At 43.5% G+C, this 21,301-nt stretch overlaps 1 protein-coding gene across 4 annotated transcripts in view; it reads left to right on the forward strand.

Moving 5' to 3' along the window:
* Window positions 1–1,638: 1,638 nt before the first annotated feature.
* The window catches only part of DIS3L2 (DIS3 like 3'-5' exoribonuclease 2), a 432,959-nt gene continuing 413,296 nt past the window's right edge, over window positions 1,639–21,301 (forward strand). For 2 of the 4 annotated variants that reach the window (XM_029615480.1, XM_029615481.1), the window contains exons 1-2: window positions 1,639–1,834; window positions 2,386–3,116. In XM_029615480.1, coding sequence (XP_029471340.1) covers window positions 2,408–3,116 — 709 coding nt within the window. In that variant the 5' untranslated portion in view covers window positions 1,639–1,834; window positions 2,386–2,407. Of the gene's footprint in view, window positions 1,835–2,385; window positions 3,117–15,437; window positions 15,520–21,301 lie in introns of those variants that run through there. The other 2 variants (XM_029615482.1, XM_029615483.1) reach the window with 2 other exon arrangements.

Below are 21,301 nucleotides of genomic sequence, written 5' to 3' on the forward strand. Positions count from 1 at the left end.
CTCATTTTAGGCAAATAATTCTTACCAAAAAGAGCATGATATTCTCTTGCCAGCCTTGGTGCTGTAAGGACTAGGCTACATAGAGAGTGTCAGGGACGCCAGTCCCAATGGGGTGGTGTCCAGGGGGTAGCCCTCCGGCCACTCCGAAAGCCCTTTCGGATTACAAGTATGCGTGAGCCTCTGTGCCACGACATGACTGATACAACCCTGGGGTTGGCCGAGCGCCACGCCTGTTGGTGGGTGAGTGCATCCAGGCTAGGCTGAAGCTGAAGCCTGAAGACATGAAGTCCCAGCAAGACAAGGAACCAGATGACCACTGAGAACAAGGACCAATCAAACCAAGGCTCTTACTTGGAACTATGGAACAGGACTAGGAACTCAGGAGCAGGACTCTGAAGACTTGGAACAGGACACTGGCCTGAAGGCTGAAGACACTGGAGTGCTGAGACAGATTGAAGACACAGGATGCTGGCAAGATGCTGACACAAGCTGAAGACACCAGGCACTGGAACAAGGTAATGACCAAGACACTGGAACAGGCTGAAGACCAGACACTGAAACGAAATGAAGATCACAGGAAACAGGTGACCTTGCAAAGGCAACCCTGGAGAGACAGAAGAGCCCTTTTATAGAGCAGTTGGGTTGACATCATCTGAGGGCGTTGCAGGTTTTCCTGCTGTGGGCCCTTTAACTGAAGAAGAGACACACGCGCACCTAGCAGGATGCTGGCAGGAGTGGCGGCATCACGGAACGGCAGCGTTTCCAGGCCACAAAGGACGTAGAGGCGGCAGACATCAGGTGAGCGAAGTCGCTCATGGGACCCTCCCGCGAACAGTAATCCTAACAGAGAGGATAGGTATGGACTTGTAAGATTAGGACCCATTAGTAAGGCAGAAGTGGTCTGTGAGGTCAGTGTTATCAGAGGTACAATATTCCAGGAGAAGAGTCCAGGCACTCGATCACTTCCACTAAGGGATACTGGGTGGAAAACAGATTGGACAAGGCCTGCAAAAGGGCAAAGTCATAATGGGTTCAGGCCTTATATTGGGTGCATGAGATTTGATTAATTTCAGTTGAGCATTTCAACTATATTTCTAGCCGGGCCAAAACTCTGGAACTCTCTTCCTCTCAGTTTACGATTAGAAGCAAACATACAACCATTTAAGAAACAATTCAGAATTACATTTAGCGACTCCCTCTGGAAAATAACTCAGATTAGATAAAGAAGTATTTATTTTTATAATTTTAACTTTTTAAATGATGTCATTAGTAGTTAGGATGCTTCTACCTGGGAAACAGGATGCTGGGCTGGATAGATCTTTGGTCTGACCCAGCATGTCTTATGCTCAATGGGGCTTCGCCGGCCTGCCTCAGTTCTCTCCTGTAGGGTCAAACCTCTCCTTAAAGAGTTCATCGTGCCTAGCACCTGGAGCATAACTTCCAGTGCAACCTGAGTGATCCACCCTGACAGCAGGGGCTTACCAGACCCAGCCATTATTTTCCCAGGCTTCTTCCAAGCTGAAAATCTCCAATCTCTGCAAGGCAAAGCCTCGGAGAGCGGGGTGGGGGTGGGGGTGGGGGTGAAAAGCAATCGGACGCCTTCCATTTCCGCCCGCTAGCGCCCCGGCTCCGGCAGCCCCGCCCCCCTGCCCTCGGCTCAGCGTCGGCCTCGTGATGTCATCAACCAGCGACGGCACTCAGCGTTCGCGTCCCATTCTGCCTGCAGCTTCCGCTCCTCCAACCCGGCCGGGGAGGCGGACGACCGGGGGTCCAGCAGATCGGCTCCTCCTCTCCTAAGGTGCTCTGGGTCTTACCCTTCCGTTTCATCATTAAGGTAAAAAAATATATCAAGCCTGGCGCCTCCCATAGCAGCAGCAGGCCTGTCATCCTGCCCTGTTTGGGGGCTTTCTTTGACTTCATGGCACTTAGTTTGAAATATTAAACTAGAAATATGCTTGGATTCGCAGATTGTTTTCAGCTTGACCACCCCTTTTCTCTTTTGTTGTCTTTTTGACTCCTGTTTATAATGAGTGAAGAGGCCCTCCTTTATCTGTATTTATGCCACCGAATTTAGAGAAACACAGTGGCAAACTTTTTTTTTTAATTTGAGAAATGTTAGGGATTACAGGCATTAAAAATCCGAGCATAACATTCCTGTATAGTAAAGGCTATAGCAGATATAAAAAAGTCAGGAAGGAAAGCATTAAGATTTTATTGGATGTTCTGAGAGGAACATATCTTTACATCAGAGCACTTTCATAAAATAGACTGTCATTTTTTTACTTTTATTTCTGTAAAATGTACACTACTATGTATTTTCAGTTTCCATCCTAAATGATGGTAGAGTAACGGTTTTTCTTATCTTTTATTTTTCATTATCTTAAGTGTGATTATCATACATGAGACTATGGATCAACTGGAATATATAAGAGGAGCTTCTGCTCCAGCCATGAGAGATGGGCAAAATAAAGTGGTGCTTCCCCAGAAGAATGCCTATGCTAGACTTGTGCAGCAGCACCACAGTGCTCGATTCAGGCTTTATTTAAACCACATTGCCCAGATAATGCAACTGGAGGAAGGTGATGTTGAGGAGCCTGATTTAGAGACCGACTTTGCCCTGAGAAAGGGCATGAGGGAAGATCTGGGAAAAAATGAGTTAAGTGCTTCAGGGTACTCGCCCAAGAAAACATTGCAGCCTGACAAACCTGTATTCCTGGGAGCTGAGAAATGGCAAGAAGATGGTGATGCTGTCAGAAAAAGTCATGCTGTGTTTAACCAGCAGCAGCAGAAAGGAAGAAATTCCAATACTAGCCAAGAGAGAGACTTTGATTTGGAAGATGAATCTGTCATTCCTAAAAAACATGGACTGATAATTGTAACTGATGCTTCTGGTGGTAGAGTTGTGTTTAACTGTACAAGGCAGGACACAGCTTTTCAGAAACCATCTGGGGCCAGTGAGTGGAATGAACAGGACTGCATGAAAAGCAAACAGAAGAAAAAGATCATAGGTGCCTGTAAGCTGGAAAAAGATGAATTTTCATTTGCCAAATTTACCAAGGATCAGCCTTTACCAAATTCTCTGACAGCTGGTTATTTACTTCCTGATCAAATTCAAGGTGAGCTGTTGACTCTTACTATTGTACCAAATTATACAGAAAAGTAGTGAGGCCGTATTGGGTGCATGGTAGCATAAAAACTGGCAATTGAATTTTGTTGATGCTTTCTTTGGCTGTTCATTCACCTCTCACAGGTATTCAGCTTCCATATTTAGCTAAAAGAGAGCAAAAAATAATGATGATCAAAATAGTGGAGTAACTATTAGGTAAATGGAGTTTGGTTAGGGAGCTTTTAACTTATTTGATAAATCTGAAGAAGTTGTGTTTACATCCTGGATGAGGGCACTGGAAGGCAATATGTGTAGAGATGTTATGGGTGTAGGAAGAAAAGCTGTGGGGTGGTTTTGAAGTTCAGGTTTGGAAGATCAGTCCCATGTATTTTTCCACAAATCTGTCATTTTTCCTCTTCGGTTTTATCTTGTACTTACAGGGCTCTAGGTAATAATGCTTTTTGCCTTGGATATAGAATGCTTTGAATAGGGTTCACGGTCTGCTTGGCATTGTAGAAGGAAAAGTCTACCTTTTTGCAGATGATGTTAAGCTCTGCAACAAAGTGGACACTCCTGAGGTAGTAGACAGAATGAGAAGTGACGTAAGAAAGCCTGAGGAGTGGTCTAATGCTTGGCAGTTGTTTCGTTGCAAAAATGTTCTGAGCCATTCTTTTGGGGTGTGGAAGTCCAAGAGAGCAGTACATAATGGGGGCAAGAAGCTGATACACCCTGTCTAGGAGGTAATAGTTTCTGGCCATCTCAGAGTGGTGAAATATTGTGTTAAGGTGGAGGTCTGAACCAGTGGGATGCCGGAGTGTATAGGGAGAGGCATAACTAGTAGAAAAACAGGCAGTAATGTTTCTGTACAGGTCATTGGTGGGTTATCACTTAAAATATTTTGTTCAGTTCTTGGAGGCTCTGTCTTCAAAAGGTGGAACAGAGAAGCAACCAAAAGCCATGTGCGATGAGATTTAAGAACCTAAAAAATATATATCGTTGAGGAGAGAAGGGATGGGGGTATATGATAGAGAGATATTTAAATATCTTAAAGGTATTGGTAATGCACAAGTAAACTCTTTTTGATGGAAAGGGAATTGTAGAACTCTGTGTCATGATATGAAGTGCCAAGGGAGAACAATGTCAGGAAATATTTGTTACAGAAAAGGTTTGGGATACATGGAGTGTCCTTCAAAAATGGGTTTCAGAAAGCATGGGATAAACACAGAAGATCTTTTCTTTTCACAAAGTGGAAACAAACTAATGGCACCACATGCCATGGGGGTAGCCAGTAGTAGTAACGTGCATGGAGCAGCGGTTGTAAGGCTGCAGTGGACTTCTAAGAAGGCACTGGGGGGTAACCTGTCGTAGCAAAACCATCACAGGGGAACAATTTGTCACCCTGTGATCCTCTCCTCTTTCTCCCTGGATGCTGTGGACTCAATCCCAGTGAGTCAGTGACAGTCAATGAGGTGAAGGGCTGGCTCTGCTTTCTGGCAGTGGTAGGAGAAACAGAGGGGTCTGTTTTATCTTTCTCCAGTCCTCTTCTCCTGCTTCCTGGACTTGGATGCCCCGTCCTCTACCTGAGTGATGTCTCTGCTGGGCAGTAGGGTCAAGAGTCAACTCTTTTTTGCACAGTAGAAACATTATGGAGTGGCTGCTTGCCATCCTGCAGCCTTCTCCTCCTTCCTGGATGATGGGGGCTTCTTCCCCTGGTGATGATGAAGTTCAACGTAAGCACGATGATTTCAGCTCATGGTCTTCCTAGTCCCAGTCTTTCTGCCTCCCATTCCAACTGAAGATTCAGTGGCAAAGATTCTGCACTGATGTCACGTTGATCCTGAGTTAGTGACGGCCCCATTTGGGTTGAAGAGCCAGCTTTGTTGCTCAGTAGCAGCAGTGGAAACCAGAGAGAGGCCATTTTGCCATCAGACCTCTCCTGCTTCCCGGCCCTGGATGCTGTGGCCCTGCCTCTAGTGACGACTGCCGGTTGTCTGGCCTGTTCTCCAGCAGCAGCAACAGAAGAAACATCGTAGAGGGGCTGGCTTGTTTTTTGTTGCAGCTCTCTCTTCCCACTCCTCGGACCTGGATGCCGTAGCAGCACCCTCGGTGACAGTGGTGCTGGATGGCCAGATGAGGAGCTGGTCGTGTTTGCCATCTTCTCCTCCCTGGACACTGTGAGTCTCCTCCCTGAGTTTTTGTTGGCAGGATGAATAGCTGGCCCTTTTTTCCCCCAATAGTAGCAGCAGAAATATCTCAAAGGGGCTAGTTTATCGTCCTGTGCCCTCTCATGCTGCCTGGACCCAGACGCCGTGGTCCCTTCACGGTCATGAAGCTGGTTGGCGGGGTGAAGAACCAGGCCCTTTACTCCACTAACAGCAGCAGCAGTAGCGATAGCAGAAACATCAGAGCGGGCTTGGTTTGCCGTCATGTGGCCCTCTCCGCCTCCTCTCCAGACACTGTGGCCCTACCTCTGGTGTTGTTGGTGCCAGCTGGGGAAGTGAAAGCTGGCCCTGTTCCCCGGGAGCAGCAGAAGAAAATCTCAGATGGGCTGGTTTACCATCCTGTGCCCTCTCTTCCTCCTTGGACGTGGGCACTGTGAGTCCCATCCCTAGTGATGTTGGGGTGAACTGCCAGCCTTGTCCGGAGGTGGGTCCTCGATGAAGGGGTGAGTCTGAGGAGCATGCTCCTTTGTGTGTGTGGCTAAGGAGCATCCTTTTAATTGAGACAATGTGCTGGGGATCAAATAGTGTCCTATGTTATCCTTTGGGGAGCAATCTGCTGTGTGAGTTTTGATGAATTTATGAATATGAATGAGGGGATTAGTGACTGTTTAATACTTTGGGGTGATAGTTTGATGGAGTGCTTTGTGAGTATCAATAGTCTGTTTTACTATGCACTGAATTTATGATGTGAAAAATATATATTGTTTGTTGTACTCATGTTAGCTGCTTTGCGTCATTGAGAAGAAAATCAGGTTATGAATCGAGGAATAGAATAGAACCCACATGAGGTGATGGTTATGATCATAACAGCGATGGTTTGGTTGCTTTGGACTAAGGCATTGAGGTAAACTGCCTGGAGTTAAAAGCCAGACTTCAGGGAGAAGGCCAAATGTTTTGGACAGTGGCCTTGCGGCTTTTTAATGGCTGGGTGGCCTGTTAGAAAGCTTTGTGTTTTAAATGTTCGCCTTGAAAGAAATAGAGGAGGATAAGGCCTGAAATGGCCAGCCCGGAGGGGAGGTGGAGGCTGGCACTGGTACAGATTCTGGGCACTCTTAGGACTGATGTGGAAGTTCGTGGTAGGAAAAGGATTGAAGGGCACGTCTGGGGACAGTTTGCATGTGGGTATCGTTTGCTTATCTAACCAAGAAGAATCTCAAATGGGCAGACTAGATGCACTAATTTAGTCTTTCTGCTGTCATTAGCTAAGCTGTCATGTTGCTTAATGTAATGTAGGCAAGCGAATATATAACGAACTGGTGAAACGAGTCACATAGCTGTAGTGGAATGAGAGGAATGTTTTGTGAGTGAATACGAACCAGGCAGTGGGTGAGTTAGAATAACATTGTGAATCCTTGGTGAGATCCATGGTGTCTGGGGCTTGCTGTTTGTGGTACCAGGTATTTAGTACAGCCACTGTGGAACCAGGAACCTAGGATAACATTAAAAATACCCCAGGAAGGAGGGAATGGAAATTACCCCAGTAGTCAATCTAAATCAGATTTCCTTCCCTTTTTTATAACCTTGCAGTATACTCTTGGGTTTTATCTGGCTAACCAAACAAACCTGAATGTACCCTATTTTACCCTCCGTAGGGTATTGATATCAATATTATGTAACCTACCAGAGTATAATTGATCCCAAATGTTCTTTTAAATGACCATCCTAATAGGCGGCATTGATGAATACTACATGCATTGTGTATCAATCAGCCTTATCTATAATTTAGGTCATTACAGGCTTAGTCTTATGTGCCTTTTTTTTTTGGCATTTAAAATTCACTACTTATCTTTTTATATGGTCTGGTACATATGGTATGGTCTGTGTTTTCAACACATTTGCACACAATTCATTTTCTTTCTGTTTTTCTATTTTTTATTAAACAATATGCCATTTTCTTAAACATGTCTGATGCCCTTCTTTTCATGTCATGTATGTCATACATTAATCTTTTCATTACTACAGGGGCAATTTACAAATCTACAAGCCTAGGAGTAAAGTGCCTCATTTACAGGGGAAACATACACAGGTCCTTAGCTTCTGCAGACAATTGTACTTACTCTTAATGGGGGTAAAAAGTCTATGGAAAATACAATCCATGCATGGTATTTTATGATCCTGCCCTCAGAAAATATGTCAACTTGTCAGGCTCCTGCTCATTTGCATACTTATGAGGCTTGGGCAGGTGTTTGCATGCAGACCGGGCCAGTCATGCGCTGGGAAACATACAGGAGTCAGTGGTTTCACTCAGAAAGATAGAGACCGGGATCTCAGATTTTGCAAGAGTTAGAGTAGAGCTTTGCTGCAGGCCAGGAACTGGTATCAGAAGACAGGTAACAAGGCTAGAACAGGAGCAGGCTGGAATTGCAGGTCAGGAAACGGGTAACAAGCAATAGCAGAGCTAGTGAACAACAGAACTGGTAGAACTGCAGGAAGGAACAGTATACATCAAAACTGTGGTTCCAATCTGTCACTTCAGTCTTGTAGTTCTAGTTTTTTGGTTCCTTTAGAACACAAGACGGACCATGCTGGGTCAGACCAAGTTCCATTGAGCCGTACAGTCTGTCTCTGACAGTGGCCAACTTGGATCACAAGTACCTGGCAGATCCTCAATAGTCGATCTATTTCTTGTATCTCTCAACCTGTTTTTCCTTCATAAACCGTTATTAGCCAAGTTGAATTGGGGAAATCCTATGCTTCTCCTTGGAAGTTAGATGCAAGAAACAAATCAGCTATTGGGGATCTTCTAGCTACACGTGGATTGGCTCTGTTACAGGCAGGATGCAGGGCTCGAGGAACCTTGGTCTGATCCAGTGTGGCATTTTTTTTTTCTTAAATTCTTTATCAGTTTTTTAACAAAACCATTACAAGAAACTCTTGTACAAAATAGAAAAAAGAATTTACAAATCAGTATTGCAATTCTTATATACTTCTTCTTCTTCTTCCAGGTAGTCCACAATACTATATACTAATCTAAGATTGAGAAATAATGTTTTTTGTTAGTACATTCTCATCTTACAATTAGTAATTGTTAAAGCAGTTATCACAGCAGTTTAATGTATATCAGGGTTGCCTAATCATATATAGGATAACATGGACTCCACAACGCATTTATTTTCCAAAGGTGATTTATCACTTAAGAAAAAGGATAACTGAGGAGGAGTAAAAACCACGTACGATTCACCTTTATATCTTACGCAACATTTACATGGGTATCTCAACAAAATGATTCCCCTCTATCTGAGTAACCTTTGGTCTTAATATCAAACATTGTTGTTGTCGTTTTGGCGTCTGTTTTGACACATCTGGATACACTCTCTAACTTTTAAATTAAAGAATTCTGCAAGGCGATAATTAAAGAATAACCTGAGCACCCAATCTCTGTCTGGTTCCAGAGCAAAGGATACAGTTATTGTTGCTGCTTGTACTTCTTCATTGGCAGATGTCTCTAACACTTGAGATATATCTAAATTTACAGATATTCTATCCATAGCTTGTTTACCCTCTTGGCCTTGTTCAGGCCCCTTCTTGTTTTTTATATGGTGTTAAATAATATATTTTTGCAATTGGGGGGACCATTTCTTCAGCAACTTTAAATACCTCCACAAGATATTTCTTGAACATGGGAAAATTTATAAATCTTAAATTCTTTTTCCTATTGGCATTTTCCAAGTTTTCTCTTTTCATTTGTAGAACCTTTATTTTCAGTTATCATTGGATCCTGTACTGGTTTCCATTTGACACATTCTAATTTAACTTTTTCGATTTCACTTGTTACTTTTCTAGAATTTTCTAAATCAGTTACCCTGTCCAGTATCTTATTAATTTTATTCACAATGGGATTTATCTGTGTGGCCATGGAATTATTCAGACTAGCAATAGCTTCCCAGATAGTGTCCAAAGTAACAGACTCAGGCCTCGTCAGAACTGGGGGGATCATATTCTTTTAAAGGAAATTTTTCATCATTAATTCTTAATTCCTGTGGTGGCAAGCCATTCACTCCTATTGACAGGCTTACTGGTCCCTCCATGGGACTTATCCGCTTTTCTTCTCCAGTTTCTCAGGGGTTGACTGGACCTGCTCGTGGGCTCGCTTCAGCGCCCTCCGCTTGTGTACCCTCCAACAGTAAACCTCGGGCCCTGGAGGATGCAGGATTAACTGGTGGTGCCCTGTAAAATCGGGGACAGAGATGTCGATAGGTCTGGCAAGGAGGAAGCTTGAAAACGTACATCCTCCATAGCCATCTGCGACCCCTCCGATTTACTACTCCGCTGGACATGGGCATGGGCATCCATTGGCCCGCGAACTAATGCCTCCGGGAGATTAGCAGGATCTATCCTCTCCTTAGCTCTTCTTTTGTGGGCGGTATGAGGCCTTATATTAATCACAAATATCAAATAATAACAGACAATGGTGCCTTCTCTGCTTGTTAAGCAGAGAAGGCACCATTGTCTGCAAGCATCTAGACATTTGGTTATAGCAATCCCCTGCTTTGTAACAGTGAATTATCTTCATTTTCAAATGCCTAGACAGTTGCTTACAGGAGCCTATGGTTGTTGAAAGTAGTCAGGACAATCAGAATCAGTAATTCTTAAACCATAGCATTGTCTTCACCTAATAGAAGGCTTAAAAAGTCAATGTTTGGGCTGTTTAATATAAACAGCAATACCTCTTTTGCAGAGATGCTCCAGTTCAGGCAGGACAAAGCCTTTGGTGTGTGCGGCTTCGGCGATGCGCCATTGAAGGGCAGGTTTTAAGGCCTCTTACCGCCCCTCAGAGATGACGTAGGCATGTCCTGGAAACTCCACATGAATAATGGTGTATGGACTTTTATTAAGGTGGAGTTGCAGAAATCTTGTCTGCTGCTTCCACTTGCTTCAGGTCTCTGCTGCCTGGATTTCATCCTTTTGATGAAATCCAGGCAGCAGAGACCTGAAGCACATTTGAGCACATTAAGCACATTAGGCTTTAACCTGTTTTCTCTTTGTATTATATTTATATTAATACCTGCGTTAACCTCTTTCCAGCTGTTTAAGCTTCCAAGTTCTTACTCCTTGTTGAATGTAACTTTGCCCTTCCACTTCTATTGTTTAATTTACTTTAGTTGCCTATTCAGTTTCTGACCCTTGTTCGATGTAAACCGATCCGATATGGTTATTACTATGAAGGTCGGTATAGAAAAAGTGTTAAATAAATAAATAAAAATAAATCCTAACACAATCTGGCTAGAAGTAGGCACATTTTGGAGCCCGCCTGTACCCGAGCTGGATTGAGGGAGGGCAGTTTATCCAGGCAAATGGCTGTGAAATCTGTCCTGTGTATTTATAGACAACAGTTATTTTGCCTTCTAGATTCCCCTTTTCTGAAATAAACAAGTTTAGTCGCCTTTCCCTTTTTTTCTGTCTTCTTCTTAGAAACCTAATTTTAGGGCTGTTTTTGCCTAAATATGTGATGCCACTAGATGGTAATGAATTTTGACCTCATGGGGTAAGTGACATAATTAGAGCCAGTGTCTTGATGATAAAATGAAAGGGTAAATGTTCCATATGGAGATGACACAGAGGTTAATGGCACCTTTACACACTCACATTTTATTTATTATTTATTGTCTACCTTACATAAGAAATGCCATGCTGGGTCAGGCCAAGGTTTATCAAGCCCAATATCCTGTCTCCGACAGTGTCCAGTCCAGCAGATCCCCAATAGTTGGCCTATTTCTTGTCTCTCCCAGGGAAAAATGCTGGATAGCCAGTAAGATAAATATCTTTAGTTTTTTATTATAAGATATCTTATAATAGTAGCAGTGCTTACCAAACAGTGACAGTAATTTGGAAAATATTATGCAAACTAACTAGTTGGTGAGCAAGCTAGAGGCAGTGACCTATTTAACAGAGTTATAACATTTCAGAAGAGTTGAGCTGGCATTTGATTGGTATTATAATTGTATCTCATATATGCTAATGACTGGATTCTTATGTCATATGATTTCTTGTAAATTGAGCCCAGAATGCAGAAATGAAACTCAGTACTGAGCTTTAACATTATTTTTTAGAATCTCAGCAGCCTTGGCTATTCCTACAAGTCTGATCAGTGCAATCTCATTGTACTGTATTTATCTTTATTTCTTCACCACCACCAAATAAGGCTATTTTCATAGAAAAACCTTCTCAAAGCACCCTTATACCCTTCTCTGTACCTTTTCTATGTCTGCTATGGTTTTTTTTTTTTTTTTTTTTTAAATGGGAATGACCAGAACTGCACATAGTACACCATGGGATCTATACAAAGGCATGATATTTTCAGTTTTGTTCTCTTTGGCTTTCCAAATAAATCCTAATATTCTGTTTGCTTTTTTGACCACTGCCCTACACTGAGCCTAAGATTTCAAGGTGTTGTCCACCAGGATTCAGAGTTCTTTTGGTGGGTGGCGACTCCTAACACAGAATCCAGCATCATGTACTATAGTTGGGATTATTTTTCTGCATGGGCATTACTTTGCACTTGTTCACATTAAATTGCATCTGCCATTTAGAAGCCCAATCTCACAAGGTCCTTCTGCAGTTCTTCACATTGCGCTACTATTTTGATGACTTGAAATAGTTTGTGTCCTCATAAATTTGGTCACTTCGCTCTTTGTTCCTTTCTCCATGTCATTTATGGATATGCTAAATAGCGCAGGTTGCAATACCAGACCCCTGGGGCACTACACTAATGACCTTTCTCCATTTGGAAAACTGACCATTTAGTTCTAGGATTGGACCATCTCCCTAACCTGTGATCTCTCTTATCTCCGGCCCTGTCGGCACTTTGGCCTGACATTGTCTGCCCAAAGTCGTGCCCATCAGGCTTTTATTGATGACATTGGGCCAGAGCATTGTTTCTGGGGAATGTAGGGAAGGAGCTGGCAGTTTTAACAGGTTTTAACATGCTTAGATAAAGGTCCTCTGATATGCAATTGTGGAAGGCTAAATTATTTGAATTTGTTGTTTATGGAGTTTTGTGCAGTTACTTTAAAGACACCCAAATCACAGGAAACCTTTTGTGGAATATGGAATCCTTATATTCAGTGTTTACCCCAGGATGTTCAGCTTAAAATTCATTTTAAGAAGTCCAGCTAGTACTTGTCATGAAGCAATTGGATTGTGTCTAAACTAACCCCTCCATTACTGCTTCCTCTAGTGATTGTTGAAGGTTATTGACAGCTATGGGGAAGGTAAAAGGAAAATTGCTGTATTGTATATCTCTTGTACTTGGACTATTTTGTTAAACTAAATAAAGTTATAAAAAAAAAAATGAATATTGCATGTGCAAAAGTTTGGCCACCCTTCCAGTTGATTCATTACTACTTTGAAAAAAAATGTTAAGGCCCAAAACATTGACTTTTTAAGCTTTCTATTAGGTGAAGACAGTTCTATGGTTTAAGAATTACTGATTCTGATTGTTCTGACTACTTTCAACAACCATAGGCTCCTGTAAGCAACTGTCTAAGCATTTGAAAATGGAGATAATTCACTCTTACAAAGCAGGGGATTCCTATAACAAAATGTCTAGGTGCTTGCAGCTAGCAATTTCAACTATCTGAAACATTAAGAATTACTGTTTGCAGTTTATTTTACATATTTAGAATAACAAGACAATGGATTTGGCGCATCCAAAAGTTTGTGCGCTTGTTCAGTCAGTGTTTTGTAACACCTCTGAATTTTTTCCCACTCTTCCTTGCAGAGTTCTTGTAGCTCAGAAATATACTTAGGTCTCCTTGCATGCATTGCATGTTTGAGGTCTCGCTAAACATTTTCAATAATATTCAAATCTGGGGACTGTGAAGGCCATTCTGAAATATTCATCTTTCTTTCCTGAAAGCACTTATAATTGATTTTGAGGTATGTTTCAGATCGTTGTCTTGCTGAAATGTTCACTTTTTTCCAGCAGCAGTTCATTTTTTGTCCTGCCTGACCAGTGATAACGGCGGGATTCTCCCTCGTGCCAGCAGATGGGGGCAGAGTGCGAAAGCGTCTCCTCCGATGTCACCTCTATATAGTCTCTACCTCCAGTAGATGGTGTTGGGCAACCAGAAGGTAGCTGGTCCAGCAGTGGAAGATGGGCTGGCTCCAGGGCAGTTTTCTGTAAGGATGCTTTCCTTAGGGAGCTAGGGCCAGGGTGGGGATTCCCCATGGGATGGCAGCCTCCATAGGTCTGATCTTCCCTCTGCAGGGCAACCAGGTGTTCCAGTCTCCTGGTTCCTACAGAAGCACAAGAGCCAAAAAAAAATATGCAGGCTTGGTCTAAAGCACCTGCAAGCCTGCCTAGAGATATGAATAAGGAGAGGAAAAGCACAAAGTGTAGGGCCATACGAGTGCCGAGTATCTCTGGCTCGTTCCGCTGTAATTCTGACGATGAAATGGCCTTGTTGGGGTGGGGGGGGGGGGGGGCTGCTGCTATAGCTGGCCTGTGGAGCTCCAGCACTCCTCTGCAGCATGAGAGGGAGGGGCAGGCTCTGTGAAGCGGTGGCAATGGCGGTCATCCCCGAGGGAAGTGGAAATGGAATTTTCTACAGTTATGCATCAGGCTTATTGCCAGAAGTGGGACAGGAAAGGAGGAGCAGGAGACTGTCGGGGAGAAACGCTGAAGTCTCAGACAGCATGGCAGGAGTGGAGGCCTGGTAGGGCAGGAGGAGGAAGAGGCGGGTTCCTGTCAGGGAGGGGGATGTGAAGGACTCAGTCATCCATCTCGTTGGATCAGAGGAGCTGGGGGGCACTTAATTGCAAAGGTGTCGCTGGTGCTGAGTTTGAAGGAAGATCAATCCAAGGAGCCCAGAATGAAAGGGAATCCCATCCCTTACAGGAATTAAGAAGCCAACCAGGGCTTTCCTAATTCGCTCTGCAGTTCAGGAGATGCTGGCAGCAGAATGGGAGGTCCAGAGTCAAGGCTCAGGAATCGAAGGCCTATGCAGAAGCTATATCTGATAGAACAGCAGGATAAGAATAGACTGTTGCACCTCTGTGACGATCTCAGTGGTGGTCAGAATGATAGCGATCCCGGTGGAGAGAGTAGCAGCCCTGAAAGACTCTGAAGATAGGAAGGTGGAGACACTGTTAAAGAAGGCTTTCGAGCCGCAATCTATGTATGTGTGTGTGTTTTGGGGAGGGGGGGGGGAGGGGTTATGTGGCTAGGGCATTGGTAATCTGGGCCCAGCAAGACCGTCGTTATGGAAATCGTAAGAAGATGTTCAGTTCAAGCAGAAAGCAAGCCAAAAATAATCCGTACCGCAATAAAAAAAAAAAAAAAAAAAGCCAACCAAATGCAAAATTAAAAAAAAAACAAACCTTGCTATAGGAACTCTCCTGCAAAATATAGGAAAGGCTAAATAACTAAATCAACTACAAATTGTGTTTGTTCCTAGTAAATCTTTTAGATATAAATTTCTAAATAATCAAAAGAGAAATTTAATTAAAAGTCTCAGAAATTTCCAAAAGGAGGGAGCGTTAAGACTCTTCATTTTGTGAAGCAATGTCTACATCTGGTCAGTGCTCCTGTGGGCAAATATATTGTATGTACAATCTGCCGTCTATGTTCAATATACCTTTCGCATTTATATGTTGTAAATAAAACCTCTAATAAATACGAAACAAAAAAAGTCTCAAAGTTTAAAATGAAAGAATTCAAACTCCAACTGAAAGCCTCATTTTTTAAAATTGTATATCTTGCCTTTTCTGACTGCACTTTATTTGATTTCTATTCCACTTCTTGGCACTTCAGAAGCGGATTCTGTTCAGGTATTTTGGTATTTCCCGGAGGGTTTACAATCTGACCGTGCCTGAGGCAGTGGAGGAGGGGGGGGGGAAGGGAGTTGCCCAAGGAGCATGGTTGAATTTGCAACCAGTGGGCTTTTCCTCCACCCCAACATGTTACCCAACGTGGCCCTTGCCACTGAGGCCACGCAGGCAGCCCTGCCCGTAAAGCCTTGCTAAGGGAGCTGAAGGGAGCCACTATTCCTGTTTCCCTGCGGACACTTGCTGACGTGGGGAACCCGCTCTCTGGCGGCGATGTCACAATCCTGGTGATGTCGTGCTTCTGTGACGCTCGAGAGCCTTAGAAATCTCTAACTGACCTTCACGTATCAGGCTTGCTGCCTGGGGAAACGTAGGACTCTTAATGTGGAAGAAACACAGAGGGGAAGGCCAAGTATTCGAAAGGTAAAAAAAAAAAAAATGTGTTACCTATCTTTTATTTAGGAATGTGGATTGCTTTCAGATAGTCATACAATTATTTTTATAAGTTGTTTCATACTTAACTGGGCTTCTGTTTTTCTTTGAGAAGGAAAAGAGAATGTCAACATTTAAAAAAAAAAAAGCTTCACGTTATTCCTCTGTCACTGACTGTTCAGTTTACATTCGAACGGGGAGATGCCCAGAACTTGCGCACCATCAGGGCTGCAGGCGTTTGTCGATTAGCCTCTTAGTAAGTGAGGAAGCCTCAGACTCCAGGCTGACCTTAAACACAGAGAATTAATGGTAAATAAACTATTAATTCTCCAACACCCCCCTTTCAGGACCTACACCCAACACCCTCCCCCTCTAAAGATTCACACAATTTTTGTATATAACCAGTGTACATATTCCTACCTCGAATCCCTATTCATATCGCATCCCTATGTATCTGTTTGCACCCTCCCCTTGTTATTTAGTTAATTGTTCTGTTACTGCGTTTACGTTATACACCGTTCTCTGTAAAGGCTATGCCTATATATCTTTTGTTGTAAGTTACTTGTAAACCGGCACGATGTGCAAACGGTTGCTGGTATATAAAATTAAATAAATAAAATAAATAAATGTTTTATTGGACCTACTTCTAGCTTTCAGGAGCTCTGAACTTGGGCAAAAACCCCCCAAAACCGTATAGTGAGCAAATGAGCAGTGTTTAGGAATTGCAAGTGGCATGTGGAAAGTGAAAGATATGAGCAGCAAGACACCGATCCTTTTTTTTTTTTTAATTCTTTATTTATCAGTTTTTTAATTACAAAAAATGTAAATATTTTGCAATTACGGAAAACAAAATGGAAGTCAAAGAAATAAATCATAAATTGAAATTACATTTGAGTAATAAACGATTCATTATAAACATGAGATTTCCATTAAATCCATAAATCAATATAGTTAAATACAGTTAGATCCGAAACATACTAAGAGAGGTATTCAAGATTATGAATAATATTTAACAAGGAAAAATATGCACGAACCAGGTACATTTATTGTACATTTATGGAAGATGAAGTTATGGGAGTTTTAGATTGAATAAAGTATTTTAGTTGATCAACTGTAAAAAAAAAATATATACCTCAGACCCCCTCTTTACCTGACATTTACAAGGAAATTTTAACATAAAGGTGAAACCTAGAGAAATAACTTCTTGTCGTAAGGCTAGAAAAGCTCTACGACGTTCTTGGGTAAAAGAGGAGAGATCTGGAAACATTTTTATATTTTCATTTAGAAAGGAAGTTGGAAATTTCCTAAAATAATTTTTCATGATAACTTGAACATCTGTTAGTGAAACTAAAGAAACCAGTAGAGTTGCTCTGTCCAAAACCTCAATTGTTGAACTTTCTAAAATTTGTTAGATTTTCTTGAAGATTGATTCTGTTAGTAACAGTTCTTGGCAAAAAGTAGCATTTATTAATCAAGGGTAAATTTTCTTCTTCAAAACATAGAATTTCACGTAGAAATCTTTTAAAGGAAAAATAGGGTGTTTCACCCATTATTCTTGGGAAATTTAGAATCCTTATATTTAAGGAGCAAGAGGCATTTTCAAGAGTTTCTACTCTTCTGGCCAAGAGTTCTTTATTTTTCACCACAGCCACTTTAAATTTTTCATTTTCACGCTCCTTCACTTCCAGTGTTGAAACTTTTACAGATATATTTTCAACTTTCCTTTGTAGATCAGTGTTCATTTGATTATTTTGTGAGGCTAAAAGATCAACTTTCTCGTTTAAAGTATTCATAGAAGTAGCAACCCCCACCAGCAAGTCCCATATAGCATCATTGGTGACGACTTCAGGCCGTTCAGGGATCATTAGGGGCTTAAATTCTAGGGTAGATTCTTGTGTTAGCTGCAGACCGCTTCCAAAGTTACTTACCCCAGCTGCCTCTTCTCCCGGGCCAGCAACCGCTGGCTCCTCGTTCGTCTGTATACTCGGGGTCTCCACCGGTGATGTCAAAGCCTGTAAGGCAGCGGGTAAAGATGTATTCACTGCACTAACCCCGGAAGGTGTTCCCTCAGAGAATGGGTCGGGTTGAAACACCGAAACTGAAACTGAAGTCCTCACCGGGGCTGGTCTGAGATCTGGACTCAGGGTAGTCTCCTCCGGGGCTGAGGCTTCTCTCTCCAACCTTTGCTCCAAGGATTCCTCGACTCCTGGAAGTGTTCCTGGTGAATGGAGGTACCGGGTGATTTCTTGTTGCATAGCTAGCGTTGGTGGGGGGATAGAAGGGAAAACCCTTATCTTCCCTTTGCGTTTCGGAGGCATAAATTTAGCGGTAGGAAAATAGTTTAAGCCATGCTGCAAGAAAACGCTCCGCTCCTGCTTTCAACGTGCAGCCATCTTGGATCAAGCTTTTGGAGGAAATTCTCGACACCAATCCTTGATGGCGCTATAGGCGTTCTTTTCTGTAAGTGCTATGCAACATTTTTATCTTGACACTGGTCCAGGTTCTTTGGCATTAAAAGACTAGGTGCATATATCAACTTTATTGGATGCAGTAAGACTGTGTCCATTCATACATACAAGTTCACATGAGCATAGATTTTTCCAAAGCCGTAGAAGTTAGGTGCTTAAATTGACCAGTACTACAAAGCTATGCGCGCAACTAGAAAAAACACATGGACAGAAATTAGCAATGAGAAACACGCGTTCTCCCTTTCTGACACACACGGACACAGAGATCCTCTAGTTCACACAGCCCCACACAGATGACAGCATCTCTTGTGACCAGTGACAGAGGCTGGTGGCACCTTATACTAACAGATCTATTCAGGCATAAGCTTCCTAAGCTTTATTTAAAACACACACAAAGCCTCAATTTCATTCAACCACAAACAGTCTCTGATGGCAAAAGAAGAGTAACCGGCACATGCCTTCTGCCCAGTTTTTCCGGTTCACACTATTAAGGCATCTAGCTGCCAGCCATAGAGCAAGACCACTGTAAGACATAAGAATATAAGAAATTGCCATGCTGGGTTAGACCAAGGGTCCATCAAGCCATAAGAACCTGGCAAGTACCCAAACACCAAGAATATCCCATGCTACTGATGCCAGTATTAGCAGAAACCATTCCCTAAGTCAACTTGATTAATAGCCATTAATGGACTTCTCTTCTAAGAACTTATCCAAACCTTTTTTGAACCCAGCTACACTAACTGCACTAACCACATCCTTTGGCAACAAATTACAGAGCTTAATTGTGCATTGAGTGAAAAAGAACTTTCTCCGATTAGTTTTAAATGTGCTACTTGCTAATTTCATGGAGTGCCCCCTAGTCCTTCTTTTATCCGAAAGAGTAAATAACCGATTCACATCTACCCGTTCAAGACCTCTCATTATTTTAAAGACCTTTATCATATCCCCCCTCAACCGTCTCTTCTCCAAGCTGAACAGCCCTAACCTCTTCAGCCTTTTGTCATAGGGGAGCTGTTCCATCCCCTTTATCATCTCTCCGATCTTTGGCCCTGCCGGCCTGGCCTCCAGCAGCGGCACGCAGCGTCTCTCCCATCTTTGGCCCCGCCGGCCTGGCCTCTGATGGTGGCGCGCAGCATCTCTCCGCTCTTCGGCTCCGCCCCTGGGGAGATGGGAAGCAGAAGTGGGGCAGTGACACCGGGAGCAGCGACACACCTGCCGGTGCTTGGTGACACACCAGTTAAGAATCGCTGTCCTATATTATGGCCTATCAAGGGCCTGGCAGTAAGCTCCCTGAGAGTTCAGGTGGCAGCAATCCTCCAGGGTTTAGGTAAACAGCACCTCCCTAGAATCACTCCTAGACATAGTCCACTTTTTAAGGGGGGCAAATATGGCCCTGCATAAGCCCTTAATATCGGCATGGGACCTGAAATTAGTTTTAAAGTCATTGGCTAAGGACCCCTATGAGCCTGTCAATAAGATCCAGTTAAGGGACTTGACCTGGAAGACAGCCTTCCTGGTGGCAGTATGCTCAGCGAGGAGAATATTGTAGCTCCAGGCCTTTTCATGCCTGGAACCGTATCTCTGATTCTCAAAAGAAAAGGTAATGATTAGGCCAGTCCCGTCCTCCCTAAGATGGTGACGGATTTCTACCTTAATCGATCAAGGTCTCTACTGTGTTTTAGAAAGGTGGATTGCAGTGGTAACAGGAAGAATCTCCACCTTCTGAATGTTAGAAGAATACTCTTAAGTTATTTGAAGGCCACAGATGGGTTCAGAAGGTCAGATAGACTAGTCATACTGCATACAGGGGAGCAGAAAGGAGAGGCAGCCTCCAGAGCCTCTATCGCAAGATGGATTAAGGGGGCTATTGCCTCAGCATACATAGTGAATGGCAAGGAAGTACCATGAGAGCTAAGAGCTGATAGGATTTCACCTGCTATGCAGTCTTATCCTACCTTTATGATGTCTCCCCCACCAACAGCGCCCTAGGATGCCTCATCACTAGTCTTGTCAAGTTCCTCCTTTCTGCCCTTGCCATGCCCAAGACCCAGCTGTATGTAACCCTGCCTTGCCAGAAGCTCCTTGTGTTCTCATGGTGTCACTTTGGTGGAAGCCGTGAGGCAAGCACAGCTAATGAATTTTGCCTCTAGAGCCCAGACAACCCACATATGAGTGCAGCAACCTGTTAATGAGGTCAACGCTGACAGCTAAGAAAGAAACTTGCAAAACATTTCTGCTTGCCAATTCAGAATCCAGCTCAGAGACCATCACTCTTCCTGTTCTACAGAGTCTATGCCAGCTTGCTGTTGTCACCAGGTACCGACGGCACTTCTTATCAGCCAGTAAGCGAAGTGAAAATCCAGTTAAAACCTCTGTTTCAAGAGAAGAGCTTGATCCTGCAGCCATAGTTATACCTTAGCATCTGGAGGTCCCCAGTCCAGATGATCCACTCCGAGAGGAACAATCCAGCGTAATGGACCTTTTCCAACAAGTGCATTCCTTTCCAGCTGAAACTTTCCAGGAAGAACCTGCAGGCATAGCCTTGTCCCAGTGGGAACCTGCCTTGTCTAGCCTTCTTCCAACCTGGAGGAACTCCAGTCCAGCTATGCCACTCCTGGAGGAGCCCAACTCAGCTATACTGCTCAAGGTGGACCTCAGTCCAGCCATGTTGCTCCAGGAGGAGCCCCAGTCTACTCTTCACACACCCTATGTGGGTGGTCCAATCAATGTATCCTGAGCCGGAGGTCTTATGCTCCATGCACCCCATGCAAGTGGTCCTGCTCGCCACTCACCCTGTGCCTATGGTTCAGTTTTCCAAGGATCCTGAGCCAGTGGCTCTACAGTTCAGTCACCCTATGCTATGGCTCTGCTTTTCAGACACTCCAAGTCAGCAGTGCTCCTGCCCAAGCACCCTGACAGCCTAGCAGAGGGTGCTCTTCCACAGCCTGCCTGCCCACCCAGAAGAGGACACCCACCGCCTGTACGACTAGAAGGGGGGGGGGGGGCACTCTTCCACAGCCCTGTCTGACCAGAAAGGGCAATATTCCAGTCACAATGTACTCAGAAGAGGGCGACGCTTTTGATACAATTCCAGAGGTCCAGCCTTCCAGCCGTGTTCAAGTCTTGCCTTGTTTACTTGATTATAGCCTCCATGAAAATTGGGACCTTGGAGGTGGAGGGTCTTAAAAGAGGGGTACTGTTAGGATTTTACCTGCTACACAGCCTTATCCTATCTTCATGATGCCTCCCCACCCAGCAGAGACCCTTAGTATATCTCATCTCTAGTCTTGTCAAGCTGCTCCTCA

This window comes from Rhinatrema bivittatum, chromosome 9 (assembly GCF_901001135.1).
Source record: "Rhinatrema bivittatum chromosome 9, aRhiBiv1.1, whole genome shotgun sequence".
Lineage (NCBI taxonomy): Eukaryota > Metazoa > Chordata > Amphibia > Gymnophiona > Rhinatrematidae > Rhinatrema > Rhinatrema bivittatum.